This window comes from Elgaria multicarinata, chromosome 8 (genome assembly GCF_023053635.1).
Source record: "Elgaria multicarinata webbii isolate HBS135686 ecotype San Diego chromosome 8, rElgMul1.1.pri, whole genome shotgun sequence".
Classification (NCBI taxonomy): Eukaryota; Metazoa; Chordata; class Lepidosauria; order Squamata; family Anguidae; genus Elgaria; species Elgaria multicarinata.
The window spans coordinates 14,252,126-14,272,264 of record NC_086178.1 but is presented as its reverse complement, the minus strand read 5'-3'; the positions used below and the strand labels follow the sequence as shown (position 1 = coordinate 14,272,264).

General features: G+C 43.5%; 3 protein-coding genes across 7 annotated transcripts in view; 1 reads left to right on the top strand and 2 right to left on the bottom strand.

Moving 5' to 3' along the window:
* The window catches only part of MCCC1 (methylcrotonyl-CoA carboxylase subunit 1), a 29,955-nt gene extending 29,175 nt beyond the window's left edge, over positions 1-780 (bottom strand). For 3 of the 4 annotated variants that reach the window (XM_063131910.1, XM_063131911.1, XM_063131909.1), the window contains exon 1: positions 695-774. In XM_063131910.1, the coding sequence (XP_062987980.1) occupies positions 695-762 (68 nt within the window). In that variant the 5' untranslated portion in view covers positions 763-774. Of the gene's footprint in view, positions 1-694 lie in introns of all 4 variants that reach the window. The other variant, XM_063131912.1, reaches the window with a different exon arrangement.
* The window catches only part of ATP11B (ATPase phospholipid transporting 11B (putative)), a 508,285-nt gene that overhangs the window by 165,273 nt on the left and 322,873 nt on the right, over positions 1-20,139 (top strand). The window lies entirely within an intron of this gene.
* On the bottom strand, positions 4,281-19,477 carry LAMP3 (lysosomal associated membrane protein 3). The gene is made up of 6 exons (XM_063131437.1): positions 19,234-19,477; positions 16,263-17,059; positions 14,659-14,781; positions 10,680-10,737; positions 7,814-7,981; positions 4,281-4,430 (listed from the first exon to the last, which is right to left on the bottom strand). The coding sequence occupies exons 1-6, from the start codon at positions 19,280-19,282 to the stop codon at positions 4,291-4,293; spliced, it is 1,335 nt and encodes a 444-aa protein (XP_062987507.1). The 5' UTR covers positions 19,283-19,477; the 3' UTR covers positions 4,281-4,290.

Here is a 20,139-nt window from a genome sequence, read left to right as displayed (position 1 = left end):
AATTTTAGCAGGTGTCATTTGTATATATGGAGAACCTGGTGAAATTTCCTCTTCATCACACCAGTTAAAGCTGCAGGTGCCCTGCCCTCTTTTGTATCTGGTCACTCTAGTATAGCTCCTGCAGCTTTAACTGTGGCGATGAAGAGGGAATTTCACCAGATTCTCCATACATAAAAATGACACCTGCTGAAATTCCTTTTTCTATGCAACTGTTAAAGATACAGGAGCCCTGTCCTCCTTTTCACAGGGTCACCCTAACTTATTCAACACCGCCCCGAGAGCTTCGGCTATTGGGCGGTATAAAAATGTAATAAATAAATAAAAAATAACACGAGCACTAAGGCGAAATGAGAGGCGCTGGGGCTCAAGACCCTCTGTGGGTCGGGGCGTTCAGATCGACGCCCCGACCCACGACATGCAGGGTGGGCTGCGGGAAAGGTGCACTTTGCACATCCTCAGAGAGACCCTCGCTTTCAAATCGTTCGCCACGCTACGGGGCTTGAATGCCTTGGCACCGAACACCGGCGCCGAGCCTCGGTGCAAGGGGGATGCTCCGCAGGTTTCCCCCACACGCGACAAGCCCCTGAGAGAGGGCTGAGGGGCTTCCAAGCCCACCTACCCCACCCACCCATCCACCTACCCCAGCCTTTCCCGCAGCGCCCCGTCCTCCCGCTCCGAGCCCAGCTGCACTCACTGGCACTGCAATCCCCGCAGGGCCTGGCGCCGCCACTCTATCGCTAGCACGAAAACCGTAGCCGCCATGGCTGCGCTGGAGCGGGGAGGCGGGGACGGGAGGTTGGGCCGAAGCGCTTGGGCCTATCAGCCAGGCCTGCAAGGAGGCCGGGCATGGGCGGGCTGAGGAGCGAGAGGAGGAGGAGCAGAAAGTTGAGGCGGTGGCCCGGGCTCCGGCGACCTTCACCTGAAGGAAGGAGGCGATTCCTCCGTCCTTCCTCAGCAGCCTGCGCTAATGAAGCGATGCTTTCAATGGAGACGGGGAAGACGATTGCATTCTGGCGGCTTTTCTCCCTCAGGAAGAAGACTCCACGGCCTGTCAGCTTCTATTAACATAAATAAATCACTGGTCCTTTTTATATAACAAAACATGCAGGTTGTTTTTCAGAAGCAAACTTGCTCCGGCCTTTGATTGTTCTGGCCTACTGGAAACACAGCGTACTTTGAGTATTGTGGGACAACTGAGAACCACTGCGCATTTTTATTTATTTGTTTTATATGGAATCAAAACTTATTTTATCAGAAGTAAGTCCTACTGACTTCAATAGGACTTTCTCCCAGGTAAATATATATAGGATGATCCCAGCGTAGGCAGTGGAACTTACTTCTGAGTAGCCACGCATGGGATTGCACTGTTAAATAACTTTACGCGCACTCGCATAGTCATTGCTATCTCTAGCGTAGCTTTCAGGCTGGTCTGCTTTGCACATCGCAATGCTTTGGGGTGACAGTATGTGCATCTGGACACGAGATGGCATTGTATGTATTCCTTTAGCAGTCTTGAGACGTAATGCTTAATACTTGATTGAAAAGCAAGAGACTACTAAGTAGGGTGTACAAGTAGAAGTGACTTGAATATCTGGATTAGATAAAAATAATATGCAATGTAAGAAAGTGAGTGGCTGAATTAGTTCATTGTTAAGCTTTTAAGTGATCTAAAGTTGCAAAATGTCAGTTTTAAAAATAAGAGACATTAAAGAAATGGGATTTTATTTTAATGAGACAAATAAATAGGGAAGTATTTGTACTACTTCTGGGAGAACACATTTTATTGTGATGCCTTGGTGGTGGCTAAATTGGGGATCAGGTGGTATTTTCCCATCATATCTCCAGTGTTATCCAATGTTAGTATCCAATGTTAGTCCACTAAAAGGAATGGGATTTTAGTTAGGATTGACTTTAGTCTCATTTATTTCAGTGGGTCTACTCTAAATAGGACTAACATTGGATAGTGTGAACAAAAATTGGTGATCAAGGATGCTCCTAAGAAGACCACATGCTAATATTTTTATTCAGAATTCTTGGCCCTTCCACTCAATGCAAAAAGAAAGAAAAGATAGATGCTGTATAATTAATTTATTATGCTTCTTTCGCAGAAAAGTCATAGGATACTTCTTTCTTTTCCACACAATTATGTGCTAATTGATTAAGCACCATTAAATGCAAGGATAGAGAGCAGAAGTCTCAGCTTTTGGCCACTGCTAGAAGCTTTTAACAAGAGCCATTCTGATTTAACAGAAATTCCCCAAACATTTCCACTTTCTCCTCTACCAGCATGGATGGGCCAAACTACATGCTATACAAAAGATCCATGACTGAACGTATGAGATCACATGAAGCTACTGTATATTGTGTCAGACAATTGATCCATCTAACCCAGTAATGTCTGTCAGTGGCTCTCCAAAGCCTTAAGTAAAGGGAGGTCTTTCCCCAATGTCATTATTTTTTACTTTACACCAACCACAGGAGGGTTCTAATTTTACTGGAGAAATGCTGTTTGGGGAAGAGGTCTCTTACCCTACCCCCTGTATAATTTTGCTTCTCTAAACATGCCACAAAACTACTGTTAGCAGTTGTGTGTGAGTGAGTGATACAGGTACATTGCAAGGTTAACAACAGCTTGGGGGAAGGGTCATTTTGATAAGGAAACATTCCTTCCCCCAGTGCTATTGCTCTGATAAATCTTTGAGTCACTTCCCCACCCCCAAAGCTTATTTAAAGTAAAAAATAGCATTCAAATCCAAAAATGTATCTCCTACATAACTCTCAATTTGACCCCTAAACAACAAATCATGGGTTAACTCTGGGTTGTTTAACCCCTAAACATCCCAGAGTTCCTGGGTTTGGAGTTCACAGTAACCCAGAAACATTCCTGGGTTGTTTGCAAAATTAGAAGTGGCAAGCAGGCAGGAGGTGGCACACTTGCTCTGGTTAAACAACCCAAGAATTGGCTGTGATATGCAAACTGGGTCAATGTATAGTGTGGCCCTTAGCATTTTGAAGAAACCACCCACTCTAAGGCAGGATACTTGTCTCAGATATTTGCAGGACAATTGTCACCATCTAGATTTTCAGAATCTATGTCATAGCTACCTTTCTTTTTAACAAAACTTGCTTCTTTGGTGTGGTGTTTGGTTGCAGTTGTAAATAGTACTTTAAAAGATAGTTGTGAGCCTGAACAGGAAACGCTTGCTGTGGTCTGGCACATCCTTTGTTAGATAAACTACAGGTGGTACATTGCTATAGTTAGTCAATTGCTTCTTGATAAGGAATCATTTTGGGAATGTTCTGGATATGGAAAAACTTGCAGAAAACTGAACAGAAACACATACCCCTCTGAGGTAAGGATGAGGTAATTTAGGTGTCCCTGTGTGAAAGAATAATAGACTGAAGTTTGAGTCAGATAGAGATGAAGAGCAGCTGAGTTTGAGATCTGTAAGCATCTTAGGGTGCTGCTTCTCTCTTTGTAGATTTGGGAGCAGTAGATTTTCACTATCTGTTAAATAGTCAAGCCTTCACCTACATGCTACCAATTTGTTTACATGTATAAGTGGATACAAATATTACAAAACCAATAATCCTTTAAATGGAAGCCTAACCTGGGTAAATGTTGCACCACTGGAACATTCTGCCACTATTAAAATCTTAGGGCTCAATTTCCTTATACTTTCCCCTGAAATAGCACCATTCCATGTGTGCTTACCCTGATTTGCCTGGTGGCTTGTGGTTGATCTTTAAGCACTACATAATATTCTTTCACGTTCCCAACATTTTAGCTTCCCAACTCCACCAGTCCTCAAGTCTCCTGCTCCCTTAAACAACTTTGTGCTCCTTATGTGATACTGCCTCTCTTTCTTGCTTCTTTCCTTAAAATCTCTCCTCAAAACATACCTTTTAACTCCTTAGTCCCATCCTGAACATCTAGAGCAGGACAGGGGACAGGTGCTTTTACATGATTCAAGAGCTAGGCACACTGATGGTGCTAAATTAAGTACATAGCTGTTGGAGAGGGGTCACTTTTTTTGTAAAACTTGGCAAAGGACATCTCGAAGAAACTCCACACGTTACAAAATGTTTTTTATTCCTTTTATGAAATCATTTAGTTATCAGCAATACTTGTTCATAAGCCAAAAGTTTATATTTAAGGCAAGCAGCATAGAAAATGTGTCCTATGAGGCATGTGATTATGTTCATCATAACAGTAGAATAAGAAAACAAAAGCAGAATCTTCCATTCTTCCCAGCCTTTTTATATACTGCTGCAAGTAAAATTCATGATTCAGATACGATCATATCCTCGGTTTGGTTTTCTTCTGTAAATCACACAGGTGACGAGCACAATGACAAATAATCCTGCAAGGCTGAGGCCCAATGTAACTGGAATCACTTTCTTGTTTCTGTCAAGAGCACACTCTTCTTCTGCAATTAAAGTCAGGATGTTAGAGCCTATTACACAAGTATCATATGCTTTCACAGTAGTTTTCTGCTCAGTAGAATACAGCTACTGATAATTGTCCAAAACCTTGTGAGCACTATCTGCAGAGTTCCGTTCCCATTGGGGCCAGTTTTAATTGTCTGACATGAAGCACGGAACGCTCATGGAAGGCAACATTTCCTTTTAAAGTTAGTTCTTATGGGGCAGTTTACAAGTCTTTCACCGAAAGATTAAACCTGAGACCCTGGAGGTGTGCGCTTTGCCATCAAGCTGTGGCCCATTTTGAATCAGTGGCAGCCTTGTGCATCAGATCCAGGCTCCACCACAGATGCTGCTCAGAAGAGAGAATTATAGGCCATTCCAGCTGGGAGTTTGCTACAAAAGCCCATGATCCTCCTGCCTTGCAAGGTCAGATGATGCTAGATGACCAATCTGGTGCTACTGAGGGTGATGGCCCCAGGGAGAGATTTCATCTCTCTAATGAATGTAATGTGCCAAGTGTTAAAGATGGCTTCTCTGCCAAAGAGTGGCTACATGTGGCTATATGCCAGATTTGCATTCCTTGATGGTGGACATCAGACACAGGGAAAAACTTTCAACCAATAGAGCATCGAAGGTAACCTATGACGCGTTGAGATTGTGCACCTTAACTTGAAAATTGAATGTAACTTAATTTGCTAATCCAGAACTGACCAATAGAAGGGTTAGAAAGAGACTAACACTCTCTTGTAGTCAGGGCCTATATATACTGTGAGATTTCTTTGTTCTGTGTGCCTCCATCTTGTGGAACCGGAGAGCACCCCCATAATGCAGTATCGGAAGTAAATGGATTAAGTGTATTCTCCAGCCTCGTGTGTTTGATTAGCTATTAACGCGCCGGGGAAGCGAGCCTTTAAATCCCTGGTTAAGGGACAACAATTGCTATACAGTGGTGGCCAAAATTGTGGACACTCTTTGAAATTTTCATGTTCTGCAACTTTGCATGCTTATAGAAAATGTTCTGTTTCACAAAATTCAAATGTTTATATATCAATTGAAAGACCTGATTCACGTAATGCAACAATCCTGCTTCTTTTCCTGGGTGTCCAATCAATTCTTTTCTTTGGTGCCATTGCTCTGTTTATGATGTACGTACGCACACTTTTAATTTGAGAAATACTTCAAATATTCACACAAACTCCAATTGCGCTTCAGTTACAGAACAAACAGCAAAACTGACTTTCCCCAACTTGAAACATGATGTATCGCAGCTACTGCCATGTGATTGGTCCCCAGAACAAGGACTGTGATTGGCCAGTAGGGTTTGCAATTCCAATCCGCTTCTTCACTCAATCACACCTGTTTGTTTTTAGACTAAAGTAAGCAAAACATTTTTTGTACTGCAGATATTTGCATTCTTTTTTTGTATTGAATTCAGCATTAAATTCTCTTTCAGTTGATACATAAACATTTGAATTTTGTGAAACAGAAATTCAAATAAGCTTGCAAAGTTGCAAAACATGACAATTTCAAAAAGTGTCCACAATTTTGGCCACCACTGTAAATACTCAGTGACTAATTTCTTCAGTCTGAGAAACACGTCAGTGAAAGGAGATTGCCTAGTTCTCCCTCTCGGGTATCCAGCTGTCATCCTGCCTCTAAGCTACTGATCTGCCCTCTTCCTGAGTATCTGACATGTTGACTGTTCTTGCCTGGTACTAGGTACTACTCTGGCAGTGGCTCTCCAGTCCATTTGGGAGTGGTTACGGCTTAGTGGTAGAGCACATGCCATACATGTATAAGGTCCAAGATTCAATCCCTAGCTGACATCTCAACTTGAAAGGATCTCATGAAGCAAGAGTGGGGGAAACCTCACTCTCCCTGAAACCCTGGAGAGTTACCACCAGTCAGAGTACACAATATTGGACTAGAGAGACCAGGTCCCTGTCTTAACGGCCGCGCTTTGGCGCTGTGAGGCCTCCAGCTCCCGCACTTGCGTTCCTTCCCAGTATCTGCATGGGAAGGAACGCAAGTACGGACTTTCCGCCGCAGCTGCCACTGCGCTGAGCACCAGGAGGGATGGGGGAGGAACGAGGCAGCCAGAGGAGAACAAGAAGAGGGACGCTGGGTGCTCGAACCACCTCTCCTCCCTCTGACTTCCCTCTGGCTGCCCGTTCCTCCCCTCTATCATCATCATCATCATCATCATCATCATCATCATCATCATCTGTATCTGTGCAGCTTTGCAAATACATATTTTAAAAAATCGGGGAGGGGAGGAAAGGGCCCTGTTCCTCCCCCCCATTTTTATTTTTATTTACCACAGGGCTTCTTCCCTGTCCAGCCAATGGCAACCAATCAGCAGGCGCCATCGGCTATGACATGCCTCTGCAGACAAAAAAGTTGGGGTAAGTGCCCAACTTTTTTCCAGTGGAGTTTCTGGGGTTTGCCCCTGGATGGCTTCACAATGGCGGCTGCTTCATGTTGATGGCCTGCCGCTACTGCAAATCCACCCCGGGGCAAACCCATCGTCTAGACAAGCCAGTCTGACTTAGTATCAGCAGCTGCTTTCCTTATCACAATCCCCCTTCCACTTGACATAGAAGAAATCCTTCCCTAGCCAGGTCAGCAGCAACAGATCCAAGCCCCAACGTATGGCTGGGCATGAGTCAGAGTCTGTTTGGCTGGAGCACCTTGAGCCAGGGACCCCTGAATTGAGACTTCCAGAGTTAATAAATCTTTGAGTCTGCATTCCCTGCGGAACAGTCCCTCTCTATGCATCTCCGCGTCAGACAGTCAGTGCAGGTAACCAGCTGAGAGGGAAAACAGGGAGGGGGTAGAATAAGGCTTCTGGCTATAGGACTTTGCCTTTAAGGCCTTCTATTCCTTGAGCAAAGCACAGAGCCTAGGAGGCTTATCAGAAGGAACAAAAGGCTTTAAGTTTGATTGGAGCTATTTACTCACTTGGACCTCTGCAACTCTGGCCTGCCTTGCTGCCCTATTGTGCCCCATTGGCTACAAGACATAGTAGGATCTAAGGACAGTAGACTAGATCTCTGATTCTTTCTTATTAGAAAGAACAATCCATTTTCACATGTTCAGTGAAGAGATGGGAATCTAGATTGTGCGTTCAGATACATGCACTAGTTTTTCCTGTGTGATCAGGAAGCCTACTAAAGGCAGGGTACCTGATCACACCTATAGTTGTACACGTGTTCAGACCTTTGGCTAAATGCACAAGGTGGAATCCCCCTCCCCCCTCCATGTATTTGACATACTTTCAATTGTGTGAAAAGAACCATCATCCAGAGACATGGATGCACACATGTAAACCCACACACCGACAGGAAATCAATCACCTGGGCCCAAAGATGGCACACTTACTAACCTTTCCCAAACTGGTTGCCAACGATATCAAAGGCTTGAAGTTGGGAATTGACAACCAGCAGTTGAAAATTGTTGGCCATGTCCACAGTTTGCACGCTGAAACACTTAAAGCATTTCCCTACTGGAGCTGAAAAGAGCTTGCCGGCTTTAATCCCACTGTACAGTGAACCTGAAGCACACAGACAAATAAAAATGCTAAATTATTTCATTGGGAGTTGTTTCCTTGGCTGAAATATCAGCAGGCACTGTGGAGCTTGAGCTACAGACCTATAAATCAAGCACCAGTTCCGTAAATGCTGTGCTACCAAGCCTGTTTTTGGAGGATGACTTACAGATAAGCAGCGACAGTGGGAGGTAATTTGATCTGCAAATGACAGCGTACAAGTTTTTAAGGGCACAATCCTATGCATCTTTAGTTAGTGGGGGGGGGGGAGTCCTATGACTCCCAGCATTCTCCAGTCAACCTTGCTGACTGAGGAATCCTGGGAGTTGTAGGACTATTTTTCTGGTTAAACATGAATAGGATTGAGTCCTAAATCCCCTACTGTCCTCGAGCTGTGTGTGGCTATTCCACCTGACAACAGCTGAGAGAGAGGTGAGTCAGTGAGGATCTCTCCATTGAGATCAGCTGCCATTTAGCTCCTCCTTATCCAAAACTTTCTCCTGCTGTGCCAATGAATAATCAAATGGTTATTAAACATTTATATATCTTCATGACGAATTCAGGCTAAACTAGCTATGATAAGTGCATAAGTGCATTTAATGCATCTAATTTTTTTTAATCTTCTAAATAACAGATGAGTGGGCAATCAGGACTGTGGTGCAGGAGGCATGGGGGAGATAGGATTAACCCCTTCCCCACCACTACAATCCTGATGATCTCCCCCCTCCCTCAGCTGCTATTAGCCCCAGGAAGGAAGCTACTATTGGTGCCAATGGAACCTTCCCTTTTTCAGCTAGTAGAAACTGAGGGGGAGGGGTATTTCCATCACGATGGGGGGGGGGGCAGAGTTAATCCCCCTCTTCAAATATCATAGTCCTAACCCTGATCATTATTTAGAAGTAAAAAACAAGACACATAGAATGCAATCTTGTGTTTAATGTCATGTCTAGTTCAACCTTTAATGCCTCAAAGCTCAATATTTCTGAATGTTTACTAAGAGCTCCATCACACCTGAATGTTTGCCCTTGTATTATCCCCCTCTGTTTACTTAGTGTTTGAAAGCCTTACATTTCATTCATCTTCACGCCTCTCCTCAGAATTGCTGTTTCCCCCCCACCCTGCAGATCTCATTTGTACCTCCCCTTACAATCTATTGGTTGTTCACCCTGGCACGCCCCCTCCCTTTCATCAGCAATGCCGCCCGCCCTCAGAACATTGGATTGAGTATGATGAGATAAAAATACACATAGAGGGTCGAGTGCATTGCTGGAAGAAACATTCCTTTCCTGCATTTGGAAACCTTGCAAAGAGAGGGGGAAGAGGCGAGATCAGGGCAGGACATGGACGGCGTCATCTGAGTCCTTTGTATGCAACGCGCCATGACAGCGGGCTATAATGCTGGTGTGATGGAGCTCTAAGAAAAAAATTCCAACTATATCCAATGGTGTCTTTCTACTTCTGATTCTTACTGGAGGATTAGTTACGGAATGGACAGCTTGCTAACTCCACAGAGAGTTGGCTTCTCAGAAGTCAATGAAATATAAGTGTTTTAAAAGTATGCTCAAGTTCCATTTTCAAATATGCCTTAAGTTGATCTTGAGTGCATCCAATTTTATTTGTCTATTTTATCAGTCTAGTAAAATAAGCGCAACCCAGAAAAAAATGGTGAGTGGGTGTAGTCAGCTGGTGTAGTATAATGGCTAAGAGACAGAGTTATGAATCAAGAAGTCCTGGTAATAATAATAATAATAATAATAATAATAATAATAATAATAATACAGGATTGTGGCAAGGTAATATATGTGAAGCACTGTGAACATTTGAATGTACTATATGTATATATGTTAAGTGTTATTGTTAGATCTGCCTATGCCCCCATTTTAAACTTTAAATGAATATGCACTCAATTAAGTGCTGAACCAACATGACTAACTTCCTTTGTATTGTGCTCAGTGATGAACAAACAGCAGCTGTGACTTTGGGGGGATTTGTAATCAAGCACCTTGGCCAGTGGAGGCTGATGACTCTGATTTCACTGGGGCAGTGAATCCACTCTGGGATTCAGTCAGAACTCTAAAGGAGTTATTCAAGGTGAGGAAGCACCTTGGAGAGCTCCTTTAGAGCTCTGACTGGTTCTGATTGAAACCCAGGGCAGATTCACTTCCCCACTAACATCAGAGCCACCAGCCTCCATTGGCTTTGGCCAGTGGTGCCATCAGGGTCAGACTTTGGGGCAGAATTCTAGGGCCCCGCTTAGTGGAATGAGCAAGAGGGCCTTCAAATGCAGCAGGGCTGGCTTACCACATTGTGAAGTGAAATTATTATTATTATTATTATTATTATTATTATTATTATTATTATCTTGCCTTTTGCCTAATGCTGGGCCTCAAGGCAGCATTACAACATTTAAAACATATAAATTTAAAACCTATAAATATAAATATACAATATTCCAATATTAAAACATTTAAACATTTAAAATGACAGTTTTAAAAGTCCTTGACACAGACAGATAACACATATTATCATCTAAAACGTGGGGGGGGGGAGGGGGGGTGTCTAAGACCATGAACTCAAGGGTCAGAATGAACCACTGTGCCAGCCTCTTTTAAAGAGAGATTTCCCATGTTTTCACAATGCCTGAACTGGAGTGGAATCCAAACTGTTAACTGCCCAAAGGAAAAGAAGTAAGTACAGCACTTACCTTCAGAGGGTACTGTAAAATTGGCTTCAATCACACTGACATAGTATACCTCTCCATTCTGTAAATAAGAAAGGACAGATTATGCTTTTATCCAAGATCACCTCTTAGAATTTAGAAAACACAGTATTTGCTTCATAGATGGATCGTGACCAGTTTTATATGCAGGCAATTCAATGGAGACAAACTGAGGTTTATTTACTTCTACAGCTTCACATCCGTTAATACACAGAAGGGAACTTTCCTTTGTGCTAACTGCTTGCGAAGAGTATTTGCTATTAATAGAGGACTGAAATATGTGAGTTGTGCATATCCCATTGTAAGGAAGTATGGTGTAAACATTCAGAAGAGCAGTTTCCGGGTGCACAGTGTATCCATGTCCCTCAAGAGCCTTGGAGAGGGGCTGGGAAGGCCAGGTACCTTTGCCCACATAACTGCAAATCCGTTCTCCAAGGCAGTGCCATTAGGCAAAGTGAGGTGGTCAGGGCGACCACTGTTGCACTGCCAAAGAAGAGGAAGCACATTGCCAAAGAGGATGCTGATTTGCATAAAATTTGCATATTTCAATATGAAAAATTGGTTACTATAATTTAAATAGAAATACATCTCATTATAGTGAAGAACACTGTGACTAGATGACTTCTGTACCTGTTCAATCTTAATAACTGATGAGGGCCAACTTCAGGGTTGCTGCTCTCTATTCTTATCCCTCTTCCGCTGCATTTGGACAACACAATAGTCAATGGTGGGGTAATAGTCAACTCTGCGGTTGATTATCAAGGGGGTACTCCCACATGATTCTAATTAGGGATGTGCTCTGCTTCACTTCAGTTCAGAGAAGCAGGAGCGAGGCGGCCTAATTCGCCTCCAAAAAAGGCGGAGGCGAAGAGAGTCAGGGGGGCTGCGGATTGAGGCGAAGAGGATCGCCTCAATCTGGAGCTTCGCCTGCAGGTAAGTGGGGGGGGAGGGGGACTAATCTGGCACTGCCGGCGCCACCATCCATGCGGCGGCAGCACCAGGTAAGGGAGCAGGGACACTTACCTTCCTCCGTCGCGGGCTTCAATTGAGGCCCTGGTTGAAGCCGGAAGTGAAGGCCGAGGCCCCTTCCGGCTTCAACCGGGGCCTCAATTGAAGCCCGCGATGGAGGAAGGTAAGGGGGCGGGGGCCTGGTCTACCTGGTGCCACCGGCGGCGCCATCCATGCGGCGGGGGGCGGCGGCGCAAGGTAAGGGAGGAGGGACGCTTACCTTCCTCCGTCGTGGGCTTCAATTGAGGCCCCGGTTGAAGCCGGAAGTGAAGGCCGAGGCCTCTTCCTGCTTCAACTGGGGCCTCAATTGAAGCCCGCGACGGAGGAAGGTAAGGAGGTGGGGTGGGTGGGTGGCTTATCTTGCGCCGCCACCGCCGTCCATATAGTGACGGCGGCGAAGCCGGATCTCGCTCCGCGGAGCGGGAGACGGGCGGAGCGGCGCGAAGAGGATCGGGCCCGATCCAGATTTTCCGGATCGGGCCACGAAGCGGATTGGGGGGTCCGTGCACACCCCTAATTCTAATCAACCGTAGTGCGGATTAAGGCCAGTGTCGAGTTAACTATAAGTCAACGGTGTGTTTGATTGGCACATCCCCCGCCCTCTCCCCCCCAGTCCTCCTGCTGGTATCCCATCAGCCATTGCGAGTTTTGCCAGCTGGACTAGAGTGGCAGCCGCTACTTTGGTCGCTTTTGCCAGGGCACTCTGTAGTCACTGAAAATAATCAATGGTGTGCGACGAAATAGTCAACGGTGCCCGACAGATAACCAACATTTGTTCAAATAATCAACTCTGCACAGCATTGGTTATTTGCATTGCTTATTTCGACCGAATAACCAACCGTGGTGTGAAAAAGTCCTGACAATAACTAACCGTTGACTATTTAACCCACCATTGGTTATGTTGTCCGAACCCAGTCTTTATCTTTAAACCAGATGTGGACTACTGGACAGCCCTTCATACAGAGGATGTCTTTAAATACAGGACTATCCTCAGCCCTTCAAATAGAGGACTGCTCTCTGTAAAGTAGGTCACTTGGCCACTCTTGAAATGGAACACTTTAGGTAGCAGTTCTGGAGCACCATTAAAGCACAGCAAAATAGTTATTTAATTAAGTTGTCTATTTTTAACGATGCAGACCATTTAGATTTTCTGGCTCAAGTGTGAAATAGCTTTGGCCCAATCCTGATTCTACAGAGGTTTCCTGAATCTGAAAAAAATCTGAAAAGTGGTTTCCAAGAGGTCCACAGTGCCTGAGGTTACCTGCTGTAAACATAAAAAAATTAGACACCACCACCAAGAGTCAGTTGTTGTTTTCCTTAGTCAGTTAGTGGCCTGACCATAAACACCACTAAGGGCTCACTCCTATGTATGTTTAGACAGGGGAGAGAGAAAAAAACACCTCCCAGCATTTCCCAGCCAGCCATGGGGGATACTGGGAGTTTTGTGACTTTCTTCAGTCTAAACATACATAGGAGTGAGCCCTTAGTGGTGTTTAAGGGCCACTTGCTCCTAACCAAGCCTTTTCTAGAAGCTTCCTTCACTCAACTGCAAGTTAATGGAGACACACAGTGTTAATTAATAAGAACCAAGTCTCTGAGATTTGGAAAAGTAAACATTCACATGGGGAAATTTGACAGGGAAGTTCATATCTGCTCATATTTCAAAAAGCCTCAACAACCTCTGAACACTTATCTCAAAGAGAGGGTTGAATTGTACAGTGTGGTACCATTAGCTGCATTGTTCTTGGAGGGTGTGGGAGGGTTTTGTTAACTCACATTTTACCTCAGTTTCTTCATGGAAACCTTTCTCTGTGACTCTCAACTGCATAATAGTTTCTAAAGATTTTACTTCAGTTAAATAATACTGCACTCTTGTGGGTAAGAGAGTAAACAGTCAGAGCAAACACATGAAACTGAGACTTTATTTGAAAATTAGTCAGGTTGGTGGGAGAGACAAGGGCCCTTTCAATACAATGAGCTGTTGTGCAGTTCATATTTCCCCCTTCATTTGTTGAGAAAATGACATGGGCTCACACAACCTCTGTCCACCTCACTCTGCTCCACCTCAGTATTTTGTTTCTGTTGTGGGGATATCACATTTTCTAATTTATTTATTTTATTTATTACATTTTTATACCGCCCAATAGCCAAAGCTCTCTGGGCGGTTCACAAAAATTTTCTAAACAATTTTCTAAGCCTGCAAAAGGCAGCATTTTTGACCTTAGGAAAAGATTGTACTTTACTCAGACTGTGCACTTACTATTTATTTATTTATTTTATTATTTGTTACCCTGCCTTTCCTCCCAAGGTCTCAGGATGGCATATAAAGTTCCCCTCCATAGTTTATGCACACAACAACTTCAGGTTAGGGTGAGAGAGAATGACCTGGTTCCCATGTCACACTTCAACTCCTGGGTTGTTTAATATTTGGGATTCTTTCATAACATGCAAATCTGGAAACTCTGGGTTATTTATGGTTCATGAAAGAGGAATTTATTTATTTATTCAAAACATTTATATCCCGCCCTATATCATTAAGATCTCAGAGTGGCATACAGATAAAAGCATACAGTATAAAACAATAAATATGCACAGTTAAAAACAAATTAAACCATGAATCAAGTTAAAACAATATATAATGTAATAGCAGTAAAAGCAATTAAACAGTTAAATCAATGTGCCATCTTAGTGTATTTAATTACAAACTCGTGGGAAGCCGTGTGGTCATCACTGGCAATTGCTGGGTTAACAGAGATTAGCCATCATTCTCGTCCCCGTCCCCCATTATTATATGCTGTTATGTATTCCTTCTCACTAATTGCTAGCTGCCTTGCGGATCTGTTGTCATGCAGAAAGTCAGGAAATAAACATTATAAATAAATAAGGCAGTAAATCTGGGGCTCTACCTTGAAAAAATCCTGGATCCCCAAACAGTCAGCTTTGATGAAATGCTTACCTTGGTAAAAGTAAAACGCATGAAGCCTCCATGAAATGAGATGTTTAGAGTTGATAGCTGAATTCCACACATTCCTGTTGTGTGTGTGGTGTTCGGATCAATATTAAAATATTCTAAGTTACTCTGTATAAGGGAGATAAAATCAATACATGAATTCCAGCCTGACACATTATTATTATTATTCCTCCATTTATTTTTACAGTACTTTACAAACACAAATATGACAAGAAGCCTTACCTAAGGGAATATACATTCTAAGAAGCCTTTTAGATTAAAGGGAAATCACTTTTCCTTACCATTGCTCTGCTTCCTGCTTCTCTTCCGCATTTGAGACAAGCTGAATTACACAGGAAGAGAGCGGTGACCATGTGGCCTGTAATTTAAAACCTCCCAGCCCATATAGTTCAATGGGACAGTGCCCTTAGTGGGCATTATATAGTACAACTTCGAATGCACACGGCAGGAAATCCCAACATATTTCAGAAGAATCGGGTTTTCTGAGGTTTATTTTTAAACAGAATAACAGAGGGAAGGAATGGGAGACACGCAGGAGGCTCATGGCGGCATCAAAATGGCCCTCTAACTTCTGTGAGTGGCCAGTCATGAGCGTGTTATAAATCCCTCGTTTAAAGAAGCCCTAAAAGGAACCCCGCAAAACAATGGAGGAAGAGAAGGGAAAGATAGAGGCATGGGTAAGCAGGTGTAGAATATGAGCTTACTTCAACTGCACATACTTTGGCTTAGAAACAGGTATAAGGGGCTACATAGGAACATAAGAAGCTAGCTTATACTGACTCAGAGCATCTGTCCATCTAGCCCAGTATTGTTAGCACTGACTGGCAGTGGCTACCAGGGTTTCAGGCAGGATACTTTCCTAGCCCTACCTGGAGAGGCCGGAGATCAAACCTGGAGCCTTCTGGATTCAAAGCAGGTGCTCTACCACTTAGTTATGGCCCCTCACTACATGGATGATACAAAGGCTTCCCAGAAAGGAGAGGCTTAGAGGAATTAAGCGAGGTGGTCACACAGAGGTAGTTTGTGGCATAATGGGCAGAAAGAGAATTTGAGTAGAGATGTGAACCATGGGATCATATAATCCCTCCCCCCAACCCCCTTTATCCTTATTTGGCATTACATCTATATATCTGACATTGGTTGGGTTCACACAACCCGCTAACCCACCATGGGTTATCGTGTTGACTGAACGCAGCACATTTTCTGCAGGGTGGGTTAACATGTTGTCTAAACACAGTGTGTTTTTCGCAGGGTAGCTTGTTAACCAAGTAGTAGCATTTTTCTGGAATAGCCTATCTTGAGAACCAATGGTTTGTTGTTGGGCTGTTCAGAGTGATTAACAAGCCATACCCACGGTTAACGAGCAAACTGTGGAAACTGTGCAGACAACATGATAACCCATGGTACAACAATACTGGGTGGGTTAGCATGTTGTGTGAACCCATGAATCTGGGGGGTGTTTCTAAAATAGCTTTCAGAATTTAGGGTTAAAACTTCCAGGATTAATCTGATTTCACTTTAAACCTTTCAAACAAAAAAAGGGGGAGGAAATTTAGAAAAGGCAAAGTGGGGGGAAACTTGCAGCTTACTGTATTTCTCTTTTTAACTATCATTGTCAAGCCGATTAAGGCTTTAATGCACTCTGCAGTTCCATTAGAAACATTATAAGCTCCAGTTGCAGCTGGGGATGGTTTAGGTTGGAGGGTAGGCCCAACTGGAGCCGTTGACAAGGGAGCAGTGGTCATAACAGATGTCATGTTCTTGTGGAGTGTTGCTCTGTTAGTTGTTGCTTCTTTACTCAAATACGCTGGGTGCTTGTTGGTTGTCTCCAATATAGTCTTATTTGCGTTGTCTGTAGTAGCTGGCTGGACAGGAATGGCCATTTTCTGGCTCCTTGGTGGTTCAGGTTTTGCAGTTGTCCTCTGAGTAACTGCCGTTTCCTTTATGGCTCTATAAATCCCAGGCTGGTCAACTGGTGGTTCAAACTGCCTAACTGTCCTCTTGGCATCCGCTGTAGTTTTCACCACTGTATGTATGGTAGCTTGACTGGACAGATATGTGAGATTTGCAGATGTCACCTTAGAAGCCACTGCAGGTTTTGCCTGTGGTTGGCCTGCAATTTGGTTGACTGGTTGTACTGATCCTGTTGTTATTATCTTAGCTTCTCCCACTGAATGAGTTATTTGGTTGACTGGTTGTGTGGTCTCTTGGCGGCTTAACTCCGTGGCTGAAGTTTCTGACTGACTGTACGGAAGAATGGTGAGGGGCTGGTTGGAAGGAGTCAGCAACAGAGAAAACAAAACTCTCGGCAGGAATGAAGTGGATTTCAGAGCTTCCTTGACCTGCTTTTCATTATTCAGGACTTTGCCATTGCAAGGTAAGTTTGCTGCAAATGAACAGAGAATAGGTTTAATCTTGTTTCGAAGAGGAATTTTATACCATTCTTCATCACGTGCTTTGCCCTTACCTCAGACCTCTTCAGATACATTTATCTTATAAATTTGACTTGCATAACTTCCCACTTGCAGTTTGGGACATGAACTGCTGTTGTGCAGAAAAAGATTGAGTCCAGTAGGAGGAAGATAAGCATGTGCTTAACTCTCCCAATGAAATCAATGGGACTGAGAAGTGATTAGCTTTGGCTGGATCAGGCCCACTTCTATTTAATTATGTTGTTATTAATATTGTGCTGCTTTTATGCTACTACATTAAACAATAAGATCCCAGTGATTCACATGAGTGATTGGAACGAAATTGCCAAATGGATCTAAAAGCACTCCCCCGGTCCGGTCATGATGGCCATGGTGATTACCTTGCAGATCCCATACATCAATTCCTCTGCGTTTGGTTTCTTGGGATTGTTCCAGTATTTTTAAAAGTTGCAGCAGTTTGATACTAACTCCATATCTATCTTGAATATGATTCATTGGTACAAAACAGAAAACAAAACAGGAGGCGGCTTATACAGTTCACATATAATGCCAATTGCTGGCTTAAACAACCCAGGAATTGACACAGCCATGCAGGAACAAGTGTGTTGCCTTCCACCTGCTCACAGCTTCTGATTTCAATAGGTTTTCAGAAACAACCCACGAACAAACCTTGGGTTAAAACTCTGGGTTGCTTAATCCTAAACAACCCAGCATGCCAGGTTCACACATCATGACAACAACCTAGGAATCGGGCATTCCTGAGTTGTTTCTGCGGAAGTGGACAAGAGGCAGCCAGCACACTTGCTTGTACTCACAACCAACCTGTGGTTTGTTACCTATAGGTTGTTTGATTGTGTGAACTGGGCCAATGGCTTCTTTGGAAGAATGCATCATCCAAATGCACTTCTATTGCCAGATTCTCCACCAAAGACTCCATAGCAGAGTAAGCAACAAACAGCATGCAATTTATACCCCTTTTGCAAGGACATCTATTAGGCTGACAAGAAGGGCTATTCCTAAGTACTTCAAAGATTTATTTACATTTTACAGAAGACAAAACCAGGGAATTAATTTCCTATCCAACTTTGCACACCACCCCCAGTTCATCCCAAATCAGTCATTCCTCTCCCATTGAAATTAATTTGCATGGCTGTGAAAAAGTATGGATAAATGCAGAAAAAGGAGTGGCTGGTAGGTGTTTTTTTTTATTATCATGAGCCTTTTTAGCATCCCTCCCCCTTAAAAATGGCAACTTTTGCACCAAAATGGAGTTTCAAAAATTTGAAAGAGCTCTAATCCCAAAGAAAGCCAAGTGGTCACTCCTAGTTAATGTCCCAGCTCCCATTCAGATTCTACTCCAACATTTCAGTTACTAATTCCATTCACCAATTACCATTATCTCCATAAATTAAATTCAAAATAAAATAAAGTGGCATCCGATTCTGTTAAGGGGGTTCAAAATGTTGCGTGGCTAGTGAGACGAGCGAAGGCTACAAAGTGGAGCAGGGGAGATGAAATGGGGGCGGGGGGAAGCAGAAGATTAGAAAGGAGAGGATAGGGAGAGTCTGGAAGGATCATGGGTTTGGGAGTGAGAATATGGGAGGGGAAAGAAGGAGTAAGGACACAGAAGAGGCAGAGGAATTGTGAGAAGAGGAGAAGGTGGAGAAAGGAGGTGGGGAAGTGGAAACACAGCTTTATCCCTTTCTCGTTTCTGGAGTTGTGACTTTTCCAACACCCTGCAACATCCACAGATCGGAGTCAGTTCAAAACACCCCACCGTGGATTGTTTAAGCCATAGTAGCCACAATACGTGCCAATTGGCATTTTGACTATTTAACCCCCAAACAGACTACTGTGGTTTATATGAGGGTTAAACAAAGAAAATAAAACTACACACATCCATTCCTTTGCGTTCTCCCCTACTCCCCACACACACACTTGGTCGATTACAGAGTTTTCCTTCTTACATCTTTCATTTTCATTTTCTTATCCAGGGTGGTATTTTAAATTTCCATTTCATTTATTGATTATCTGCTTTTTATGAGTCCCACAGGTTTCTATAAGCTTCTGCCAAAGTCGTTCTGTTTGATTCCTTTTTCATGTAGTTTATACATTTTTGTCTACTCACCGCAAGCTGTAATTAGAAGACATTCCACCAGTAGGTCCTGCCAGCTCATGGTGACCGGAGACCAAAATAAGGAACAGTTTAGTGGCACCTTAAAGACTAACACAATTATTGTGGTGCTAGAAGCTTTCGTGGACTAGGACATGTACACCAGTCTTCTTCACACAAGAATCTTTGACGTTTCTCTCCCTACAACAGACTCACTTGACTACTCCTTTGGAAGCCCAAGTAGTTTGCTGTTCCCTTCTGAAGAACTGTAAGCTAAGGGGAAGTACAGCTCAAGAACAGCTGGCAACCAATAAGTCACATGCAAAGCAGCAGAGAGAGTAGGAAGGACACCCTTGAACGATGTGAATAAGTGTAAAAAAAATGTTGGTGAAACTGAAAGTGGGAGCAAGATTGTCTTGGTCTTGCATGAGAGTGGAGATCCAGCAGCAAACAGACTAGATCAGTTCATCTGCTGGATTGTAGGGTGACCATATGGAAAGGAGGACAGGGCTCTTGTATCTTTAATAGTTGCATAGAAAAGGGGATTTCAGCAGGTGTCATTTGTATATATGGGGAACCTGGTGAAATTCCCTCTTCATCACCACAGTTAAAGGTGCAGGAGCTATACTAGAGTGACCAGATTTAAAAGAAGGCAGGGCACCTGCAGCTTTAACTGTTGTGATGAAGAGGAGATTTCACCAGGTTCTCCATATATACAAATGACACCTGCTAAAATCCCCTTTTCTATGCAACTGTTAAAGATACAGGAGCCCTGTCCTCCTCTTCATATCATCACTCTACAATCGGATTGAAGAAAATAAAAAGAAGGGAAAATATCTTGTGGTGTCTCTCAAAATGCCTTTGAGGGCCATGACAGCATACCCACCAGCATTTGACAGTTCAAAACAAGGACACTCCTGT

Coding starts and splice junctions, on each gene's coding strand:
- LAMP3 (XM_063131437.1), bottom strand. CDS start 19,282: ATGAGCTGGCAGGACCTACTGGTGGAATGTCTTCTAATTACAGCTTGC. Junction 17,060..19,233: donor TCTTCTAATTACAGCTTGCG/GTGAGTAGACAA, acceptor GTTCATTTGCAG/CAAACTTACCTTGCAATGGC. Junction 10,738..14,658: donor TGCGTTTTACTTTTACCAAG/GTAAGCATTTCA, acceptor TCTTATTTACAG/AATGGAGAGGTATACTATGT.